The sequence below is a fragment of the Manis javanica genome, chromosome 5 (assembly GCF_040802235.1).
Source record: "Manis javanica isolate MJ-LG chromosome 5, MJ_LKY, whole genome shotgun sequence".
Classification (NCBI taxonomy): Eukaryota; Metazoa; Chordata; class Mammalia; order Pholidota; family Manidae; genus Manis; species Manis javanica.
Genome location: NC_133160.1, coordinates 117,383,899 through 117,403,716, shown reverse-complemented (window position 1 = coordinate 117,403,716; position 19,818 = coordinate 117,383,899). Strand labels below are relative to the sequence as shown.

General features: G+C 38.0%; 1 protein-coding gene across 1 annotated transcript; it reads left to right on the top strand.

The window, feature by feature from the left end:
* The first annotated feature begins 4,105 nt into the window (after window positions 1-4,105).
* On the top strand, window positions 4,106-12,613 carry LOC140849612 (uncharacterized). Its single transcript, XM_073237494.1, has 3 exons — window positions 4,106-4,223; window positions 5,972-6,039; window positions 9,695-12,613. Exons 2-3 carry the CDS (start codon window positions 5,986-5,988, stop codon window positions 12,488-12,490), a joined length of 2,850 nt encoding a protein of 949 aa, XP_073093595.1. The 5' UTR covers window positions 4,106-4,223; window positions 5,972-5,985; the 3' UTR covers window positions 12,491-12,613.
* The last annotated feature ends 7,205 nt before the right edge of the window (window positions 12,614-19,818 follow it).

The window sequence follows — 19,818 nt, the reverse complement described above, 5'->3', positions numbered from 1 at the left end:
GATGAACACTCAGGATTCTGGTACACCTGGCCTTCAGGATTTGCTCTGATAAGACAAGTCCACATTGCATTTGGCTTTGATTATGAACAGGGCTGGACCCAAGGGTGATTTGGAGTTCTGTGGTCAAGACTCCTGTTGCTTAAGGTGGACCAACATGCTTTGTCAGTCCTGCTAAGACCCACCACTTTTATTCAACATAGTACTGGAGGTCCTAGCTATGCCACTCAGACAAGATAAAGACATAAAAAGAATCCAAATTGGCAAGGAAGAAGCAAAACTGTCACTATTTGCAAATGACATGGTATTATACATGGAAAACTCTAAAGACTCCACCAAAAAACTGTTAGAACTAATAACTGGATTCAGCAAAGTTGCAGGATACAAAATCAATATACAGAAATCTTTTGCATTCCTATATATTAACAATGAACTAGCAGAGAAATCAGGAAAATAATTCCATTTACAATTTAATCAAAAAGAATAAAATACCTATGAATATACCTAACCAAGGAGGTGAAAGATCTGTACTCAGAAAACTGTAAGACACTGATGAAAGAAACTGAGGAAGACACAAATAAATGGAAATCTACCCCATGATCATCGGTAGAAATAATTAATATTGTCAAAATGGCCATCCTGCCCTAAGCAATTTACAGATTCAGTACAATCTCTATCAAAACACCAATGACATTTTTCAATGAACTAGAGCAAATAAACCTAAAATGTATATGGAACTGCAAAAGACTCTGAACAGTGAAAGCAATCTTGAGAATGAAGGACAGAGCTGAGGGGATCATGCTCCTTAACTTCAAGGAGCTTATACTGCAAAGCTTATACTGCAAAGCTGTAATAATCAAAACAGTATGGTACTGGCACAAGAACAGACCCGTATATGAATAGAACAGAATACTGAGCCCAGAAATAAACCCACACATATATAGTCAATATACAATGGGGAAAAGACAGCCTCTTCAATAACTGGGGTTAGGAAAACTAGACAGCTACATGCAAGAGAATGAAACTGGATTACATCCTAACACCATACACAAAAGGAAACTCTAAATAGATTAAAGACCTAAATATAAGACACAAAACCATAAAACTCTTAGAAGAAAAAATAGGCAAAAATATCTTGAAAATAAGCATGAGCAATTTTTTTCCAGACATGTCTCCCCAGTTAAGGGAAACAAAAGCAAAATAACCAGTGGGACTACATCAAACTAAAAATCTGCACAGTAAAGGAAACCATCAACAAAATGAAAAGGCAACCTTTCATATATATATATGGAGAGAATATATGGGAGAATTTATAAATGAAGTGAATTAAAGAGATTTTCAAACAAACTGAGAATATGTCACCAATTGACCCACAATACAAGAAATTCTAAAGGGAGATACTCAAACTGAAGGAATATGATCTCAGAAAAATGAAATGCAGGAAAAATTTTAAAAACTGAAAAGCATAATCATATGGGTACATCTAAATAAATGGTGACTATTTTTAAAATATCAATGAAGTCTTACTTAGTTTTATATGTAGAACTAGAATTCATTATAATAATAGCATAAAAGTTGAAAAAAAGTAAATCAAGTTAAATTGTTATAAGGGTCTTTCACTGCCTAGGAAGTATAAAAGTACTAATTTAAGACAGATTTGAGTACACCAAGATGCATGTTTTAATCTCTAGGATAATCACTAAAATAATAAAGAGAGAATGTATTGCTAACAAGGAGAAGAGAAGAACTTCCCTAATTAATCCTAAAAAGGTAACAAAAGATGAAAGAAAATAGAAATACAACAAATAGGGCACAGAAAACAAAAGTAAAATGACAAATTTAAAAGCAAAGACATCAGTACTTCATGTTTAATGCAAACTAGATTATCTAATTAAAAGATAAAGATCATCAGACCTAATTTTTTTAAATTATATACTGTCTCCAAGAGATTCTCCTTAAAGATAAAGACACTGAATGAATGGGGAATAAAAAAGAATGGAAAAAATTACGCCATGCAAAACACTATCCAAAAGGAAGCTGATGTAACTATACTAACTGCAGACAAGATAGATTTAAAGACAAGAGGATTAACAGAGAGAAGAAGGCAAATTTCTGTGTATGAGTTCTCATTGTCAACTACGAGACCTTTAGCAAAGATATGACAAGGAAAAGAAAATTTGATTTGAGTAGTTTCAGATCAATTTCAGCTTAATGCCCCATCACTACCAAAAGCCTTTAAATCACTTTAAAAAGTAAATATACATGAACCCTCAATTACTAGAGACTTATCATATCAGGATATTTTTTAAATGAGGTAAGTTAGAAATTTCTAATGAAAGACTAACATTCAGTAATCAGATTGGTCAGACTTTTATAATTCCAATTTCATTTAGTCTTCAGAACAATTCTATGAATGAAAATTAGTACTATCTTATTTTGAAGATGATGATGTTGAGACACATGGATTGAGTAGCTGGCCATACAACACACAGCTGAACAGAAGAAGGGAGTTGGGATTTCAATTCAGGCTACCTAACTTCATCGCACACACACCACTAAACTACCCTGTAACAAAATGCTTTCACATTTTTCTGACTACAACTCAAAGATATGTGATACACATAATAACCCACTATATACCCACGTGTATAAACATAAAACATTTCTTGAAAAAAAAATTTACATGTAATGTAATGTGACATTTTGTTTTCTATTCTGCTCTATCAATTCTTTAAGTTTACTAGTCTCTAAACTAGTATCACAGATTACTAATGGATTGCATCCATATTTCAATAAGTGCTGTCATTTTTTAAAGCATGTTAATTAGTCAAGTAGCTGGAGATCAGTTGGATTTGGGCAACAAAAGAGTACAGTGGAAAAATATTCAAACTCTAAAATGTGTCAAATTTAATGTCAATTTCTATCTTAAATATTTGTGCAAATTTGAGCAAGTTACTTGCCTTCCCTATGATTTAATTTCCAACCAGTAATCTGGCATTAACATAAATTGCAAGGGGTTATTGTGAGGATTAAATGACCTAATCCACATGAAGTTATTAGCACAGTCTAGGATATGGTAAGGATTCAACAAATTATAGCTATTAGAGAATAAAGTATAACATCTAGCATATGTAATTTTTTCTCAAGTGAATAAATGTATCATTTATTATTAGTTAAATCCAAGGTAAATCTTTCAGGACCTGGATTCATCTTAACAACAAAAAATTGTCTAATTTACTGTATTTCATTGACCATAAATTAAGAGTTTTCTCAAACCTACCATCTTTGCTAGGCTACTGTATATTGTACCCATTCATATCATTCAGATAATAGTAATAAGACCACATGCTTACAAAACCTGATATATCTTCAAGTATTTTCTTGCCCTTTAGGTAGTCCAGCTATTCCTACAGAAAAATATATTAAACACTTTCTGCAGGTTTGATATTTTAAGCAGCTGATCCATGTTTACAGTACCTTTAAATCAAACTACCAGTCTAGGAAATAAATATGAAATTAAGGTTAAGAAACTTGAAGACTGCTTCCTAATTCTCCCTCACCTAGCATGAGATCTTTCCTCTTACTTCCAAAATTGAGACCAGGCATATATTTCAACTGCTTCCTTTCCCCATTCTTCAGAAGCCTTCTTCCCAAATAAGCCTACCCTTACTACATATATGTCATTTCTGACCCATGTGTCCAGTGGAAACAACAGAACCCACACTACTTGTGGTAGTAGCTCTCAAACAAAGTTTCACTTCAAAGTCATTGCAGGGGAGTTTTTAGAATACTTTTGCTTGACTTCATGCCCCACAGATTCTGAAAAATTGATCTGGGATAAGGTCTGAGAATTGGGAATATTTTAAAGGCTCCCCAGGTTGTTTTAATGTGCAATCAAGTTGAAATCCACTGTGTTAGAGCATTTTGCATGCTTCCCCAAGGCCTCTGCTAGATGGTGATTGGATAGTAGCTCTAGGGATGAAGTTACCAAACCGGCAATTGCAACTGTCACTTCTTTGTTTAGTAAAAAAAAACAACACAGATTACCTTCCTTCAACGTTTCTCTTAACTCCAATAGAAATCCAGACAGAGGTATTTAAGAAGGGAGATTTTTCTGTGGAAGTTCTCTTTCTTCTTGAGCTTTCAAATTGTGGCTAAACTGATTATCTGGCAAAAGTAAGATTAAGCAACAGTTTGGTTGTTCCAAAGAAGAATCTCCTGCTCAGGTAGGTACTTAGGAATATAGATGTAAGGATTTTGACTTTAAAATTCTAAGTTTTGTTCATATTCTCAAACACAGGATTCTCATGGTGTGAAATAGATACGTGATATGTGTGTGTATATATATATATGTATGTATTTATATATAAATTGTCATTTGCAACAACATGGATGAGCCTGCAGGGTTTACGCTAAGTGAAAAAAGCTAGAAAGAGAAAGACAAATACTACACAGTATCACATATCTGGAATCTAAAAAAATAATTAAAAGGGTCAAATTCACAGAAATAGAGAGTAGAAAAGTGGTTACTAGGAGCTAAGGAGTTGGGAAAATAGGGAGAGGTTGATATAAGAGTATACATTTTCAGTTATTAGATGAATAAGGACTGAGAACCTAATGTATAACACAGTGACTATAGTTGATAACACAGTATCATATAATTGTAATTTGCTAAGAAAATAGAACTGAAATGTTCTCACCAGAGGAAAAATGGAGGGGTAAATATGCACAGTGATGGTCCTGTTAACTCAGTAAGGAGACCCCTTTCACGTGTATACATATATCAAATCATGTTGTACACTTTAAATATCTTACAACTTCGTCAATTAAACCTCAAGAAAGCTGAAAAAAAAATGGAAGTAGTCATGCTACCTAAAATACTCAGATGTATTTCTTTTAATATATTGTAGTGCTAAAGCTCACCAAGTCTTTCAAATTTCTGAGTGTCTCAAGAACATTCATGTTGATTGGTTGCACAACCTATACCCGATTGATTCTTTCTGCTAATATGTTTTAATGGTCTCTAAAGTCAATCTTAAGTACAAGAGTCTTAAAGACACATACAGATTCACATTTTTGTTATTTTTAAGTTGGGTTTTCATTTATTTTTAAAGTGACTTTTAAAAAGAGCATTTTAGGAAAAGCAACTTAAGGGGGTGGCCTTATTAAGTATACAGCTATAGGATCCATGGACCTCTCTTCCTATGTTATTTTAAGGCTTGTGCAGATGGCAGAAACCACACCGACCCCAAGGTGATCTACCACCATGACGGTGCTTGACCTCTGCCTTCCCAGAACACACACAGCCGTGCACTTGTGATACTGCTAAAAACTACAGTCAAATTAAAGACAAAATCTCATTTTCCTATTCAGACACTGACACACAATAACTGGCTTTTGGGAAACACTTGGGAAAAAACATGTCAAGGCAATAATACCTTAGTAAAATGATGTTAAAGGAAAGATACACACTGTCCAATTATTTTCCCTTCAGATAAACCTATCAGAGGAATCACATTTTTTTAAATAATTCTATTAAGAAGTTATTTTCTACAATAGTTCAGTCACATTGAAATTATCCAGGTCACAAATTAACACAAGTCTGTTTGTTTTGTCTAATTTTAACAAACACATCAAAAGTACCCCCAAATAAGTTATGTCTTTCTGAAGTAGTCACCACTGGTAGCAAAATGTTTTTATTTACAAAATGTGTTTGAACAATTATCTCGGAATTGCCTTCCATAAAATAAAAGTCCCACCATTTTGTTATAAAATATCATAAATATAACAATATTGCTGTGCACATATGCTGCTTCCTTCTCCACAATGCCAAGCATTTCTTTAAAAGGCTATACTGCTATTTTTTATCATATTATAAAACATGTGCTAGAATCCTTTCTAAATTTACTTTAAATTAAGAAAAATGATGTTGATTAATTTGACTAACCATGGACAATCATTGGCCTGCTTTTAGGGCAACATTAAAGAATGAAAAAATTAACTTTCATCTTCAGCCTGTTGGCTCTTTTTGCACGTTTTGTGGTAAGTTCCCCCAATCCTAAATATTCTTGGTGCATGTCTTTTTAATTAAAATTTCAACAGAGTTTTGTTACCAATGATGTCATTCTACTTTATAGAACAATATAGTGTCAAGATGTCAATCATTATAGACTTGTTTCTATTTTACTTTTTCTTTCTCTTTTCCATATGACTAACCATCTGGTCAGTAGTTGTGGGCATGAAGGGACAGAGGGCAAGTAGAATCTGGGAGAGCTGTCTCTTATCTAGGAATATCTCATCCTTTTTTTTCTTTCCCAAAGAACTACAATCAAGCTGTCAGAAAAAATGTAATTTAAGATTACCAAATGTTTTAAGCTTACAGGAAATGGGAAATTATAAAGTTGGAGCTGCAAGATAAATTTTCTAAAAGGACAACATAAGGCATCAATGCACAATCATTAATTGTACAATAGTTTTTATTGAAAATATTTGTAAAGACTTTAAAATTAGAAGACCTTTCTGAGGTCTGAAAACACATTTGTTGCAGCTAAAATGTCCTGTAAATTGGCTGGAGAGTAAAATTTGCCTTACTCTTTATTTTTTCACTTAAGAAAACAAAGATGTACTTTTAGATTTTTCACTTAAGAAAAAATAAAAACAGAAAAAGGAAGGTCATTCACTCAAGAAACACATGTTATTTCGACCTTTTGGAATGAATTTGGCTATGTTCTATAGAATATCAAAAAATACATAATACAATATAGCAAGTAATAACCTCCATAGCCATAAACATCAATGGAATAAAATGAACCTCAGAGAAACAACAGTTGCCCTATTTGGTAGTGTTGGAGTAGGGATTGGAGGAGAGGGAGTGGGCTCAGAGTACATTCTTGGGGAAGCCAGATTTTAACTTGCCTTGATCTATGCCCATATAATTTGCCTTTCCTCCTATTACACATCTTCATTTCTTCTTTTCTCTCTTAAACCTACTCCAAGCAGACTTTGCCCACATCACTTGAATTAAACTGCTCTGCTCAAATAGTACTCCTAAAGGATGTACACAATAGTCAATTTTCAGTACTTGCCAACTGACATGATCTATACCCTACTTAAAATGAGTTACTCTTTTTCTTCAACCCCATTTTCTTCTCCTGGTTTTTCTCCTACTTCACTGGCAACTCCTTGTTGTTTTCTAGACACATTTTTTCTTCCGGACCCCTAACATCACGGGACAGTTTCCTCATACCCTTTCTATTCTACTCTATAGCCACAAACCCAGCTGTTTCAGCCAAAAAAACTTCTAGCCCTTCTTGACTCTATCACTTCTCAGACCCACTGCTTTAACAAATTTTGCCAGCTCTCCCTCAAATCATAACCTGACCATTTCTCACCATTCAAACCATGAATCTGAGCATTTCTGACCATCCTCCTGCTACCATCCAAGGTCAAGCCACCATTATTTCTTGCCTCTTCTGCAGCAATAACCAATCTCCCTGTCTTCATTCTGGCTCCTGGCAGTCTGTTCACCACACAAATAGAAAGATCTTTCTATAAAGTAAATATGACCATGTCACTCCTCTTTTCAAAACTTTCCAATGGTTTTCTGTGATAGAATAAAGTACAAAGTTCATATCCCTACCTACAAGACCCTCATGGTCTTCTCCCCAACTTTTAACCATCTGGCTTCGTCTCCTACCCGTCTCTGCCCAACTCCCCAAGTTTTGCCTCAAATCTCAAAATGATTAAAAACTAATTAACTCCTTTTCCTCTTGACAACTTTATCTACATTAAATTACATTACAGTGATCATGACTCGAGCATCTCCTAGTTCAAGTTACAAGGAAAGAGAGAATTTTATAAACCTGGTTTATTTATCTTCATTTGGCCATACGTCAAAAGATCCTGGACAGAAAGTGATTTGGAAGCTCTTGGGTCAATAATCCACAAGTAATTTGAATAAATGTAGATAAAGAAAAACAGGTCATGTGACAAAAACATAGCTATTGCGCCTTCTGAAATGACCTAGATTTTTTGAGTCATCGCTGAGATTTTTAAAAGAGATGCAGATGTCTTACTATGCTGATGGACAGTGACTGTAATGGGGTATGTGGGGGGGCGGGAGTCTAGTAACCATAATGTTGTTCAAGTAATTGTACATTAATGATACCAAAAGAAAAAAAAGAGAGATGCAGTTGTATATTAGGGATAGGAACAGGATAAATAGCAAATAGGAAATTAGAAAGTAGAAACAGAAAATCTAGCCTAACCTTCCCCAAATCTGACTAGGAATGGAAAAGGATGAGCTAGTGATGATACCTACAGAGGCCCAGCAGGTTGAGAATGGGATACTTTAACATCTGAGCTGCAAGTCAGTATTGTAGACTGAGAGACTAGAAGCAGGGATTAAAAAGAGGTTGAAATGAAAAGTGAAAGGCAATAAATAAGAGAGGAAATGCCCTGGGAAAGGGGAATGTTCACTAGCCTGCAACTAGAAATAGAGAAGGTATTTTGTACAGAGTGGATCCAAAAGTTTGACATTTCCTCAGACAGTACGGCAGAAAGACACAGAGGCCAGGAGATGAAGGCACCAGTAGAGTGATCACAGTAATGCACCATGCTGAAACTTTTGGTCCAGACAAAATGGCCTAAAATAGGGTTTAAATTTTCCTGACCCTGTTCCTTTGCTTATAACATTCTTTAAATTTGAAGTCCTCCCTCCCATTTCTGTTCTATTATTTAAGCCTCATTTCAAATGCTAAATTCTCTACAAGGCAACCCTTAATCCTCTTTTTTGCCAAAATCTTTCCCTCCAAACTATTGCATCTAGAATTTATTGCACTATTTATTAATACCAGAACTTCTACCAGATTGATAAGCCACCATGCCTTATAATCACAGAGAACAAAATAGCTCAAATATAGAGTCCTTACTGTACTTTACTATGCCTAAGTACTTTATACAGATTATATATTATCCTAGCAACCACTACATAAAGTAGGAACTATTTCTAGAACTATTTTAGAAATGGGAAAACAGACAAAGAGGGCATAAGCACTTCAGTGGAGCATACCACAGCGGAAGGATTGGCTCTAACAATCTATCGCTCTTGTTTCCGCCTGACCAACACATGGTACTACTTCCCACAGATTTTTTTTATTGTATAGCCTTGTAGTATAGTTTAGGGGGTTATAATTCCTACTAGATTTCAGACTCATGTAAGGAAGAGTTCATGTCTTAAATCTGTTTCCCTGAGCCTCTAAAAAGGTGTGCTGTATATAATAGTTTCTCAGTAGTTACATAATAGTTCGGAAACTGGAACACCACTGACTTCTTAGAATGGGAAATAGGAAAGAATTTTCCCAAGTAGTTCCACTGGAGCATTTGCATCCATGTGAAATCACTTCCAAAGGCAGTCTCTGTTATGTGGCAATCAAGATGATTTGAATTCCTCTAAACCTGCAGGTTAGAGAGTGAAGTTGTCTCCTATTTTGTTTGTATTTAATACTAGCCTGGTTTTCATTGAGTGCTCAGACTTCTAGAAGGGAAGGGACATTCTCTATTCCTTCTTTTTTCTAACTTATTTTCTCATTGAAATATATGACTGTATGAATAAAAAGTACATGCACTAATGTTTGAACTTCAAATAATTAAATTTAGAAACCTTAGTTTTGTTTTTCTTTGGTTTTTATCTCTACAGCACAGTGATGGTCAAAGAGCTCCTAGGCGACCACATCTACTCAGCCAGCTTTCCCCACGTCTTCTGCCTTATGAACCAGGACAAGTTCTACCACGCCTTTCCCCTCCCTATGGCCCAGGACTTATTCCACCACCTCCTCCTCGGGGTCCGCCAAGGCGCGCCCGACTCTCTCGTCCTCGGGGTCCACCAAGGCGCCGTCCTTCTTCTTTCCCCTTTGACCCAGTGCACCTTCCATCCCAACGCCTTCCACTGGGACCTATTAGAAAACCTCGACCCTCTTCAGGTTACCCAATTCTACCTTTAAAACCAAGACCTTTCCTTCCAGGGCCTATTAGGTTGCCAATACCCCTACTTCCCTTTATTTCTAAATATCCTTTTTATCCTTTCCTCACTAAACCTAATCCCACAATTAAAACAATCACCACAGCTACAACCAAAACCACTACAGAAGCCACCACCACCAAAAGAGAAACCACCACTTCCACAAAACCCACCACCAGAACACCAACCATTACCATTTCCACAGAACCCACCACTTCTGAAGAACCCACACCCACATCAATCATTACCACTGCCACAGAGCCCACCATTTCTGAAGAACCTAGCACCACAACACCAACCACTACCATTTCCACAGAGCCCACCACCACAATACCAACCATCACCACTTCCACAGAGCCCACCACTTCTGAAGAACCCACCACCACAACAGCAACCATTACCATTTCCACAAAGCCCACCACCACAACACCAACCATTACCACTTCCACAGAGCCCACTACTTCTGAAGAACCTACCACCAAGACACCAACCGTTACCACTTCCACAGAGCCCACCACTTCTGAAGAACCTACCACCAAGACACCAACCATTACCACTTCCACAGAGCCCACCACTTCTGAAGAACCTACCACCAAGACACCAACCGTTACCACTTCCACAGAGCCCACTACTTCTGAAGAACCTACCACCAAAACACCAACTATTACCACTTCCGCAGAGCCCACCACTTCTGAAGAACCTACCACCATAACACCAACTGTTACCACTTCCACAGAGCCCACTACTTCTGAAGAACCTACCACCAAAACACCAACTATTACCACTTCCGCAGAGCCCGCCACTTCTGAAGAACCTACCACCATAACACCAACTGTTACCACTTCCACAGAGACCACTACTTCTGAAGAACCTACCACCAAAACACCAACTGTTACCACTTCCACAGAGCCCAGTACTTCTGAAGAACCTACCACCAAAACACCAACTATTACCACTTCCGCAAAGCCCACCACTTCTGAAGAACCTACCACCAAAACATCAACCATTACCACTTCTACAGAGCCCACCACTTCTGAAGAACCTACCACCAAGACACCAATCGTTACCACTTCCACAGAGCCCACCACTTCTGAAGAACCTACCACCAAAACACCAACTGTTACCACTTCCACACAGCCCACTACTTCTGAAGAACCTACCACCAAAACACCAACTGTTACCACTTCCACAGAGCCCACTACCTCTAAAGAACCCACCACCATAACACCAACCATTACCACTTCCACAGAGCCCACCACTTCTGAAGAACCTACCACCAAAACACCAACCATTACCACTTCTACAGAACCCACTACTTCTGAAGAACCCACCACAACACCAACCACCACTGTTCCCACAGAATCTACCACCACACCACCAACTATTACCACTTCCACAGCGCCCACCACCACTTCTGAAGAACCCACCACCACACCAACCACCACCTTTCCCGCAGAACCTACTTCCACAACACCAACTGCTACCACTTTCACAGAGCCCACCACCATTTCTGTAGAACCTACCACCACACCAACAACAACCACCATTCCCACAGAACCTACCACCACAACACCAACCATTACCACTTCTACAGAGGCCACCACCACTTCTGAAGGACCTACCACCACAACACCAACCAACACCATTTCCACAGCACCTACCACCATAACACCAACCATTACCACTTCTGAAGAACCCACCACCACAACACCAAGAACCACCATTCCCACAAAACCTACCACCACAACACCAACCATTACCACTTCCACAGAGCCCACCACTTCTGAAGAACCCACCACAACACCAATCACCACTGTTCCCACAGAACCTACCAACACAACACCAACTGTTACCACTTCCACAGAGCCCACCACCACTTCTGAAGAACCCACCACCACAACACCAACAACCACCACTTCCACAAAACCCACCACCACAACACCAACCATTACCATTTCCATAGAACCCATCACCACACCAACAACCACCATTCCTACAGAACCCACCACCACACCAACAACCATAACCACTTTCACAGAGCCCACCACCACTTCTGAAGAACCCACCACTACACCGACAACCACCATTCCCACAGAATCTGCCACCACAACACAAACCATTACCACTTCCACAGAGCCCACCACCACTTCTGAAGAACCCACCACCACAACCACTGACACTTGCACTGAACTCACAACCACCACAACAACTATCACTTCCACAGAGCCCACCATCACTATGACAGGAGCTACTGCCTCAACAGCACCGACCTCTTCAGCCACAGAGCCCACGTCCACAACATCAGCAGAAACCACCACCACGGCACCTACCACAGGTGCTACTCAAATTATAACCAACCCTTCCTTCACCATATTGCCCAGCACCACTATCCAAGTTACAACTTTCAATCCAACTATGTTGAGCAGTGCAGTTTTGAAGAGTCTTTGGGAGAAATTCCTTTCTATTTTTGGTTGAAGATGTGAGAAATTATATCCAAACTTCTCTGACCTCTTAGAAATGAATTTCAATTATTCCAGTGGAAGCAATCCTGATCTAACAAGCACACAAAACAAATAAAATAAAGCATTTGAGCAATAATATGTACCTATTGCTATCACAGTGACTACCACTCTATCCTATTACCTACCAACATCTGTTAATTCAGTTTCCCAGAAGGAAACAGAAACCCTTTATGAAAAAAAAAAAGGCCTTTAATAAAGGATTATTTAAAGGGTGGGGGCAGGATTAAATGAACCAACAAGGGATGTTGAGGCATTCAAGATCTAATCACAGTGAAGCTGGTAGTGTGCTTAGGTTTGATGGGGTAAAGGGATCAAATGATACCAGCGCCTGATGGAGATTCGGGACAGTGGAGAAAAGGCCACCCAATGGGCTCCATTGCTGTTAAGTAAGGTTACTACTGCCAGGCTATGTAGCCCACAGCAGGAAGAGAGCAGGACAGAACTCCTGCCATTCTCCTCCTATTGTTTTCATGAGTGGAATATGACCAAAATCTCATGGGCAGAGAGTCTATGTGATAGAGTTTGTATGGTCATCCTCCTAGGGTAGAGAGTTAAGCAAAAAGGGGTGAAATGTAATGAGAAGAACTATCAGCACACAGTGGCCTGGCTCCAAATCTTGAGGCCAAATAAGTAGGCAAGAAAAAATGTGAGAGTTTCTGACTCCTGCATTGGAAGGGAAACAACTGGCAGCAAAATAAATTATAAAAATCATATGCAATTTTTATTGCCTTTTCCCTAAAAAGGAATATGTATAGGGATAACTAGGTAATAAAATAAAAGTAAATAATATCAATTAAAAGAAAAATATATACAATAGTAAATTTAATAGAAATTATACATGCATAAATATATCAATATAAATACAAAATAAATATACTTTGGAATCTTTAAATGTGAAATTATATCTTAATAAATTGATAATTGTTCCTCCCCTCAAAATATTTCTCAAATTACTCTTATCATTTTTTATAATAATGGCCTCATTGACTGGTTTATTTTTGGAGTGAAAAGTCCATTCTATCCATTCTAGCAAATCTAAATATCCAAATAGACTTGATGCAGAATTTTATTTATTTTGTTAAAATAGAATTCAAGTGAAATTTGATTATAGCAGAAAATTACTTTTCAGAGGCACAACCAGCAAATATGGTGACAGACTTACTTTCTGTGCCCAGTCAACCTAATAATACCAGCTATGTTGCCATTATTTCAAGATTTATATTTGTTTCTGTTGTTCTTTGATTCTTTCAAACAAAAGATTATACTCATGCTTTGTGGAATGTATGAAAAGTCTAAGAGTATATGTATTTGTATCTATGTGGATTTGGCCTTTGAAGAACAGCTCTGAACTCCTACTTTAGGGCACTACATACTAGATTTCCCCAGTCTTGTCCATTTCATCACCATAATCAGGATTCTAAAATCACTACACTGCTTAAGCCTGACAAATAAATCCAGGACCACCCACTTCCCAGCATGGGGCCAGAGTCTGTAGCCTCTCCTGTTCCCTCTAGCAGCAACCAGACAGATTCACACCAACTCCAGTTTAATCCTCAATTCAATCTTCATTGGAAAATAAGTACTAACAGGAATTTATTTGTTATATGTATGACCTGTGTGCAACCAACCATAGTCAAAACGTGTTTCCTGTCATCAAGGAGTACTTTCTCCCTTCCAGTTTTGGCAGCCGTCATCTCGTCTCCCCACAAAAATGGCAACCTGCCATCTCTGCAACGAGCCCTACTTCAGTTGCCAGGCCAGGCTGGCCAGTTCCTCTGCATTCCGCCATGAGCCCTTGGTAAAATGGATTTGCTGGGTCACATGGTGCTGATACTCCAGTAGAACAGAGGGGCTCAGGGGTTTTTCAAGTCTGCTATTAGCTTTATTTCACATTCAGTGTACCTATCTTCCCCTATTACAAACTTTTCTCCCAATCTGGTGTTTCCTTTATCCCTGTTAGGGAAAACTTCCACCCAAGACTCAGAGCCCTCCATACAACCTATTCCCTGTCACTCATACTTCCTGAGCTACCCCTATGTTGTACAGGCTGTAAACTGTACAACTCCAGGGAAGATAATGCCCATCAGCTGCGCTATACCCAGCAGGTCTGCAGAACTTCCCCTCAGACCATTGTTCCTCTATCTAATAAACCAGACACTTCCACAATGCCATTTGGCATCTTTGTTCTATTAGAAGAAAATTTCCATAGATCCTAGGATTTCCCTTGAATATTGAACTGAATCAACCAGGGAGAGGTAAGAAATGGGCAAATATCCTTCCTTATCAAATTTGTCCCTCCAGGCGGCCAGCCTAGATTGGCAGCTGAAATAAGGATCATCACAGAGATGGCAATTCCCCCCAAAGAATACAGTCTTCTAGAATCCTGATTATCTGTGCCTTCTGAAACTGACTAGATTATAAGCCTCTAGAGAGTCTTAAATTGTTGCATACATATTGATCTCCATTTAAAAGAAAAGGACATTATTAGTTTCCAAATTTCCATTTAAGCACAGGGGAGAATAGATACCTGGTAGATAACTGCCAAATGTCCAAGCCCACAGCTCTTGAGGAAAAGGCCATGTCATAGAGTCATAGACTAAGAATGCCTTATCAATTTTGTCAGAGTTCCTAAGCACTTAATGGCATCCCCTGGTGTAGTGTGTGCATACATGTCATGCATCTTACATACGAGGCTGGGTGTGGGAGAAGGTGAGACAGCTTAGATCCTGGGACAGGGAAGCTCTGTCAAATGAAACAACTACAACTGCGTTGGTCATGTGGCCATGGCCAGACACACTGAGTGTGATCATCAGCAGTCACCATGACACAGTGGTGTAGGTAAAAAGTGAAAAATGCTTCACCTGATGCTTGACAATTATACGTAATTCACCGCATCAGATGTCTACCACACCAGGACTGCACTTAGGTTTCAGCAATGAAGAGGGTTGCTGTCCTCACAGAGCTCAATATTTGGCTGGGAAGACAAACATTAAATTATTGCAAATATTTTTTAATAAGAGAAATGGCTTGGAGCTGTGCAATCAAATAGGAAGTAAATGACCTCCTCCAGGGAAAATTTCCTAAGCTGCTATTGGCCCAGAACAGGGAATAAATTACTTAAGTAATTTTTAATATCAGCTTCCAAAGAATAAAACATGAATTACCCAGAAAACTCCATCTCCTCAGAAGTCCAAAATAGATCTCCATGGACTAAAAGCAAGTTGACAGGAGGTCTGTGTTCTTTCTGAGGCTCTAGGGAAGCATCCTTCTCCTCACCTTTCCAGCTTCTAGAGGCTGCCTGAACTCCATGGCTCATGGTCTCTTCCTCCACTGTCACATTCCTCTCTGCTTCTCATTTCCAAACCAAAGAACACTTGTAATTGCTTGGGGCCTGCCTGGATAATAAGAATAATCTGCTTGTATTTAAAGTCTGCTGGTTAGCTAGCCAATCTTAATTTCATCTGATATGTCAATTTCCCCTTATGGTAATGCAAATATTCACAGGTTTCAGGGATTAGGGTGGGACGTCTTTGTTCTCAGGGTGAGAGGGCATTTTTCTGCCTATGCAAATGGATAAAGACAGGGATTGTGCTAAATATCCCCCAGTGCACAGGATCACCCCCACCAGCACCAGTAGTCGTGCCGATGCTGAGACCCTGGTCTAAGGTGCCAGGTGAGCTATGCTGGGAGAGTTCTGGCTTGGAGGGAGCAAAGGGAGCCTTTGGAAAGGAAAGCTGCAGATCTTTTCTGTTTTGATCTGTCTCTGGCACACAGGCACACAGGGGTACACACATGTAACAGATATGGAAACATTTGAGAAGTAACACATTTAAAGATTAACATGTACACACTTTACTGGAAGAATATTATATACCTCATTAAAAAGATCACCAATTTTTAAAATAACTGTTAAGCTTATGATTTTGAAATATGGAAGTAAATACTAGGAGAAACAGCTAAAAGAATTGGAGGCAGTTGCCTTGAGAACATAGGTGGGAAGTGAAACTTTTTCCTCCTTATGTTATTATTATAACTATTAAGTATTTTACCTTGATAAAAATGGAAAGAACAAAAAAAGCTCTGTCAGCACTTAGCCTGGGACACCTGAAAGCCTCACCTGACGCAGACCAGTTGGTGCCCCTGGACAGGGATGCTGGCCAGTGGGACAGACCTATGCATGCCGCCCCTGACACAAGTTGTTTTATTTAACACTTGTATGGTACTGCCAAACACCACACACTTTTACAAATATTGACTCATTTAATCCTCAAAATGATTATTAGCCCCCATAATGCAGCCTAAAAGTATCAGAGCCAGGATTTGAACCCAGGCAGTCACATTTTCCATCTACACTTTTGATAGGCTATAAACTTATGGGCATTAAAACTATGACATGCCCTCTTTCTATACCATTAATCCCAGACAGAGCAACTAATAAAGCCAACTGTCCCACATCTACTCATACTTACTCAAACACATCCACCCACACACATACACACTCTCTCTCTCTCTTCCCCCCACAAATAGCCATTAGATAAACAAGGCCAGTTTATCTTTGTTTACATGTTTTTGCTTTTTAGCAAAAGTAAGAGCAGTAGTCACACTTATAAATCTTTTGTTCTTGGTTGCATTATGTGGCAATCTATCCCTGAAGAGAGAGAAATAAATGATAACTGACCCCAGAATCTTATGCTGTCACTAAAAGGTAGATCTAGGTTTTGTGGGTCTGAATCTTATACAATTTGAGTGCTTTTCTTAAGGAAAATAATACAAAATTTTAAATTTTAAATTATGTACAAGATTGTTTTTAGAAAAAAATAAGAAATCTCAAATTACAAAATTTTAAGGCCAACAAAATCCCCAAAATAACATTTTTAATAATTAACCACCTAAGAGATGTCTATAGTTCTTGTCCTGTGTTTTTTGTTTATTCATTGATCACCTCTTCAAATTTTACTATCATTTTCTACAAAAAGCAAAAATAATTCAGCTCTCCTTTAGCAGGCTGATTCAAACATCTTTTTATTATTTATAGTTTAGAAATCTCATTTAAACTCTAAAACTCATTATTATTATAATAGCATGTAAATTTTTTAGTTTTTTAAATCATTATCCAATACTGGGAAACTTATACCAAGTTTCTTTCATATATGAGCTATAACACTTCAGAGTATTTCAAGTTTTCTTGTAGAAGTTACTTAAACTTTTTAAATGTTTACTTTTTAAATGTTGGCAGTTTATTGGTGATATCTTTAATTGCAGTGATTTATTATGAATTTTCTAACATCTTTGACAATGTTAATATTTCTTAAATATGCATAAAACATGCAGCATAACACCATGAAACACTTACTGTTTCAATAGCTTGGTTCATTACTATAAAAACAGAAAATCTGATATTATATTTGATGATATAGATAGACAGATGATAGATAATTGATAGATACCTAGATGAAAGATGAGAGTTTATAATTGTATATGCAGCATAATCAAGGCAAGCATTTTGACTGGGCATCAATGAGAACTAAATCATCTGTTCACAATTTTATATATCTGATGAGTGAAATATTTTGTACAGACTTGCTTCTGGCTCTGCATATTTTAAACTGTGCTTCTCTTCCTCTACCCACTTTTCTTTTGGGGCTAGCTATCCTAAGAAATGTTCTTACTCTGATAAGACCTTTGGCTCAGCACATTCACATCACCATGCCATGTAAGTTGATACGATGGGTAATAGGATTATTTCTAGAAGTCTCTCTTACATCAGGAAGGCTAGTAATAACATAGTATACCTAAAAGTGACTGTGATCCACATAAATATATCATATTATTTCCAATCTAAATGTATTCCCATCTCAACTTCCTCATAACTTGTTCTCCAAAATGTCTGCAACATTCCCTTCCAATATCACCAGACACAAATGGAAGTGAGACAGAATGAAGAGGAAAAAGACAGTGATCTTAACCAATCATGGTTAAATATTTCTGCAAATATTGTAAAAATATATGACCATATGCCCACATTGCTCAGTATCCTCTTATAATGAAGTAGCTGACTCCATCTTTCTTGTTTGATCATTGACAACTTTTTTTTTTACCACTTTTTCACTTTTTTTATTAAGGTATTATTGATATACACTCTTATGAAGGTTTCACATGGAAAAACAATGTGGTTAATACATTCACCCATATTATCGAGTCCCCCCCAACACCCCATTGCAGTCACTGCCCATCAGTGTAGCAAGATGCCACAGAGTCACTATTTGCCTTCTCTGTGCTACACTGTCTTCCCCATGATCCCCACCACACCAAGTGTGCCAATTATAATACCCCTCAATCCCCTTATCCCTCCCTCCCCACCCTCCATCCCCCACCCCTCCTCTTTAGTAACCACTAGTCCCTCCTCAGAGTCTGTGAGTCTGTTGCTCTTTTGTTCTTTCAGTTTTGATTCATTGTTATACTCCACAAATAAGGGAAATCATTTGGCACTTGTCTTTATCCACCTGGCTTATTTCACTGAGCATAATATCCTCCAGCTCCATCCATGTTATTGCAAATGGTAGGATTTGTTTCTTTTTCATGGATGAATAGTATTCCATTCTGTATATGTACCACTTCTTCTTTATCCATTCATCTACTGATAGACACTTAGGTTGCTTCCATGACCATGGACAGCTTTTAAATTCTCATTCTCTCCCCTAACTACACTATATCTACAACTAAGATAAGAAGCCCAAAGTACATGTCACACCTTTTGGTGCCTGAGGGCAGTGTGACCTTGCAAACTCCAAGCCCACTGTGAACTCTTCCCCAGACCCACCGCTAGCCTCCATAAAGGCTCAGATCACTCTCTTTGATTCCCTTAAGCCATCTGGACCCACTTGCTTCCATGCGGATATCCCCAGAAAGCCTCACTATGTGAGTAATAAATGTTTTTGTATCCCCCTGGGGAATGTGGTGTCATCAGTCTTGACATTCAAACCAACTGGCAGGGTAGAAAGAGGGGTGGAGGTCATTCTCAAGGAGTGAGTAGAAGTGACCTAACCAACTGATTGGCCCTGAAGTTTAACCTTTATTACCTTCTCAATAAATCCACTTTCGTGTGTATTTGTACCATTTTCTCTCTAAAACATCCACCCTGATTAAGTATGATGCACAAACACTCATATGAAGTAGAAAGGCATTTCTATATTTAAGAATTTTTATATACCTCTTTAAAGGTATCGATACCCCAAAATTAATTTAATTTACAGAAAATTCAACTTACATAAACTTTTTAAG

What these genes read in the sequence shown, in the direction of transcription:
- LOC140849612 (XM_073237494.1), top strand. Translation starts at nt 5,986, where the DNA reads ATGAAAAAATTAACTTTCATCTTCAGCCTGTTGGCTCTTTTTGCACGT. An exon ending in CTCTTTTTGCACGTTTTGTG is followed by an intron (nt 6,040 to 9,694) that starts GTAAGTTCCCCC and finishes TTATCTCTACAG; the next exon opens with CACAGTGATGGTCAAAGAGC.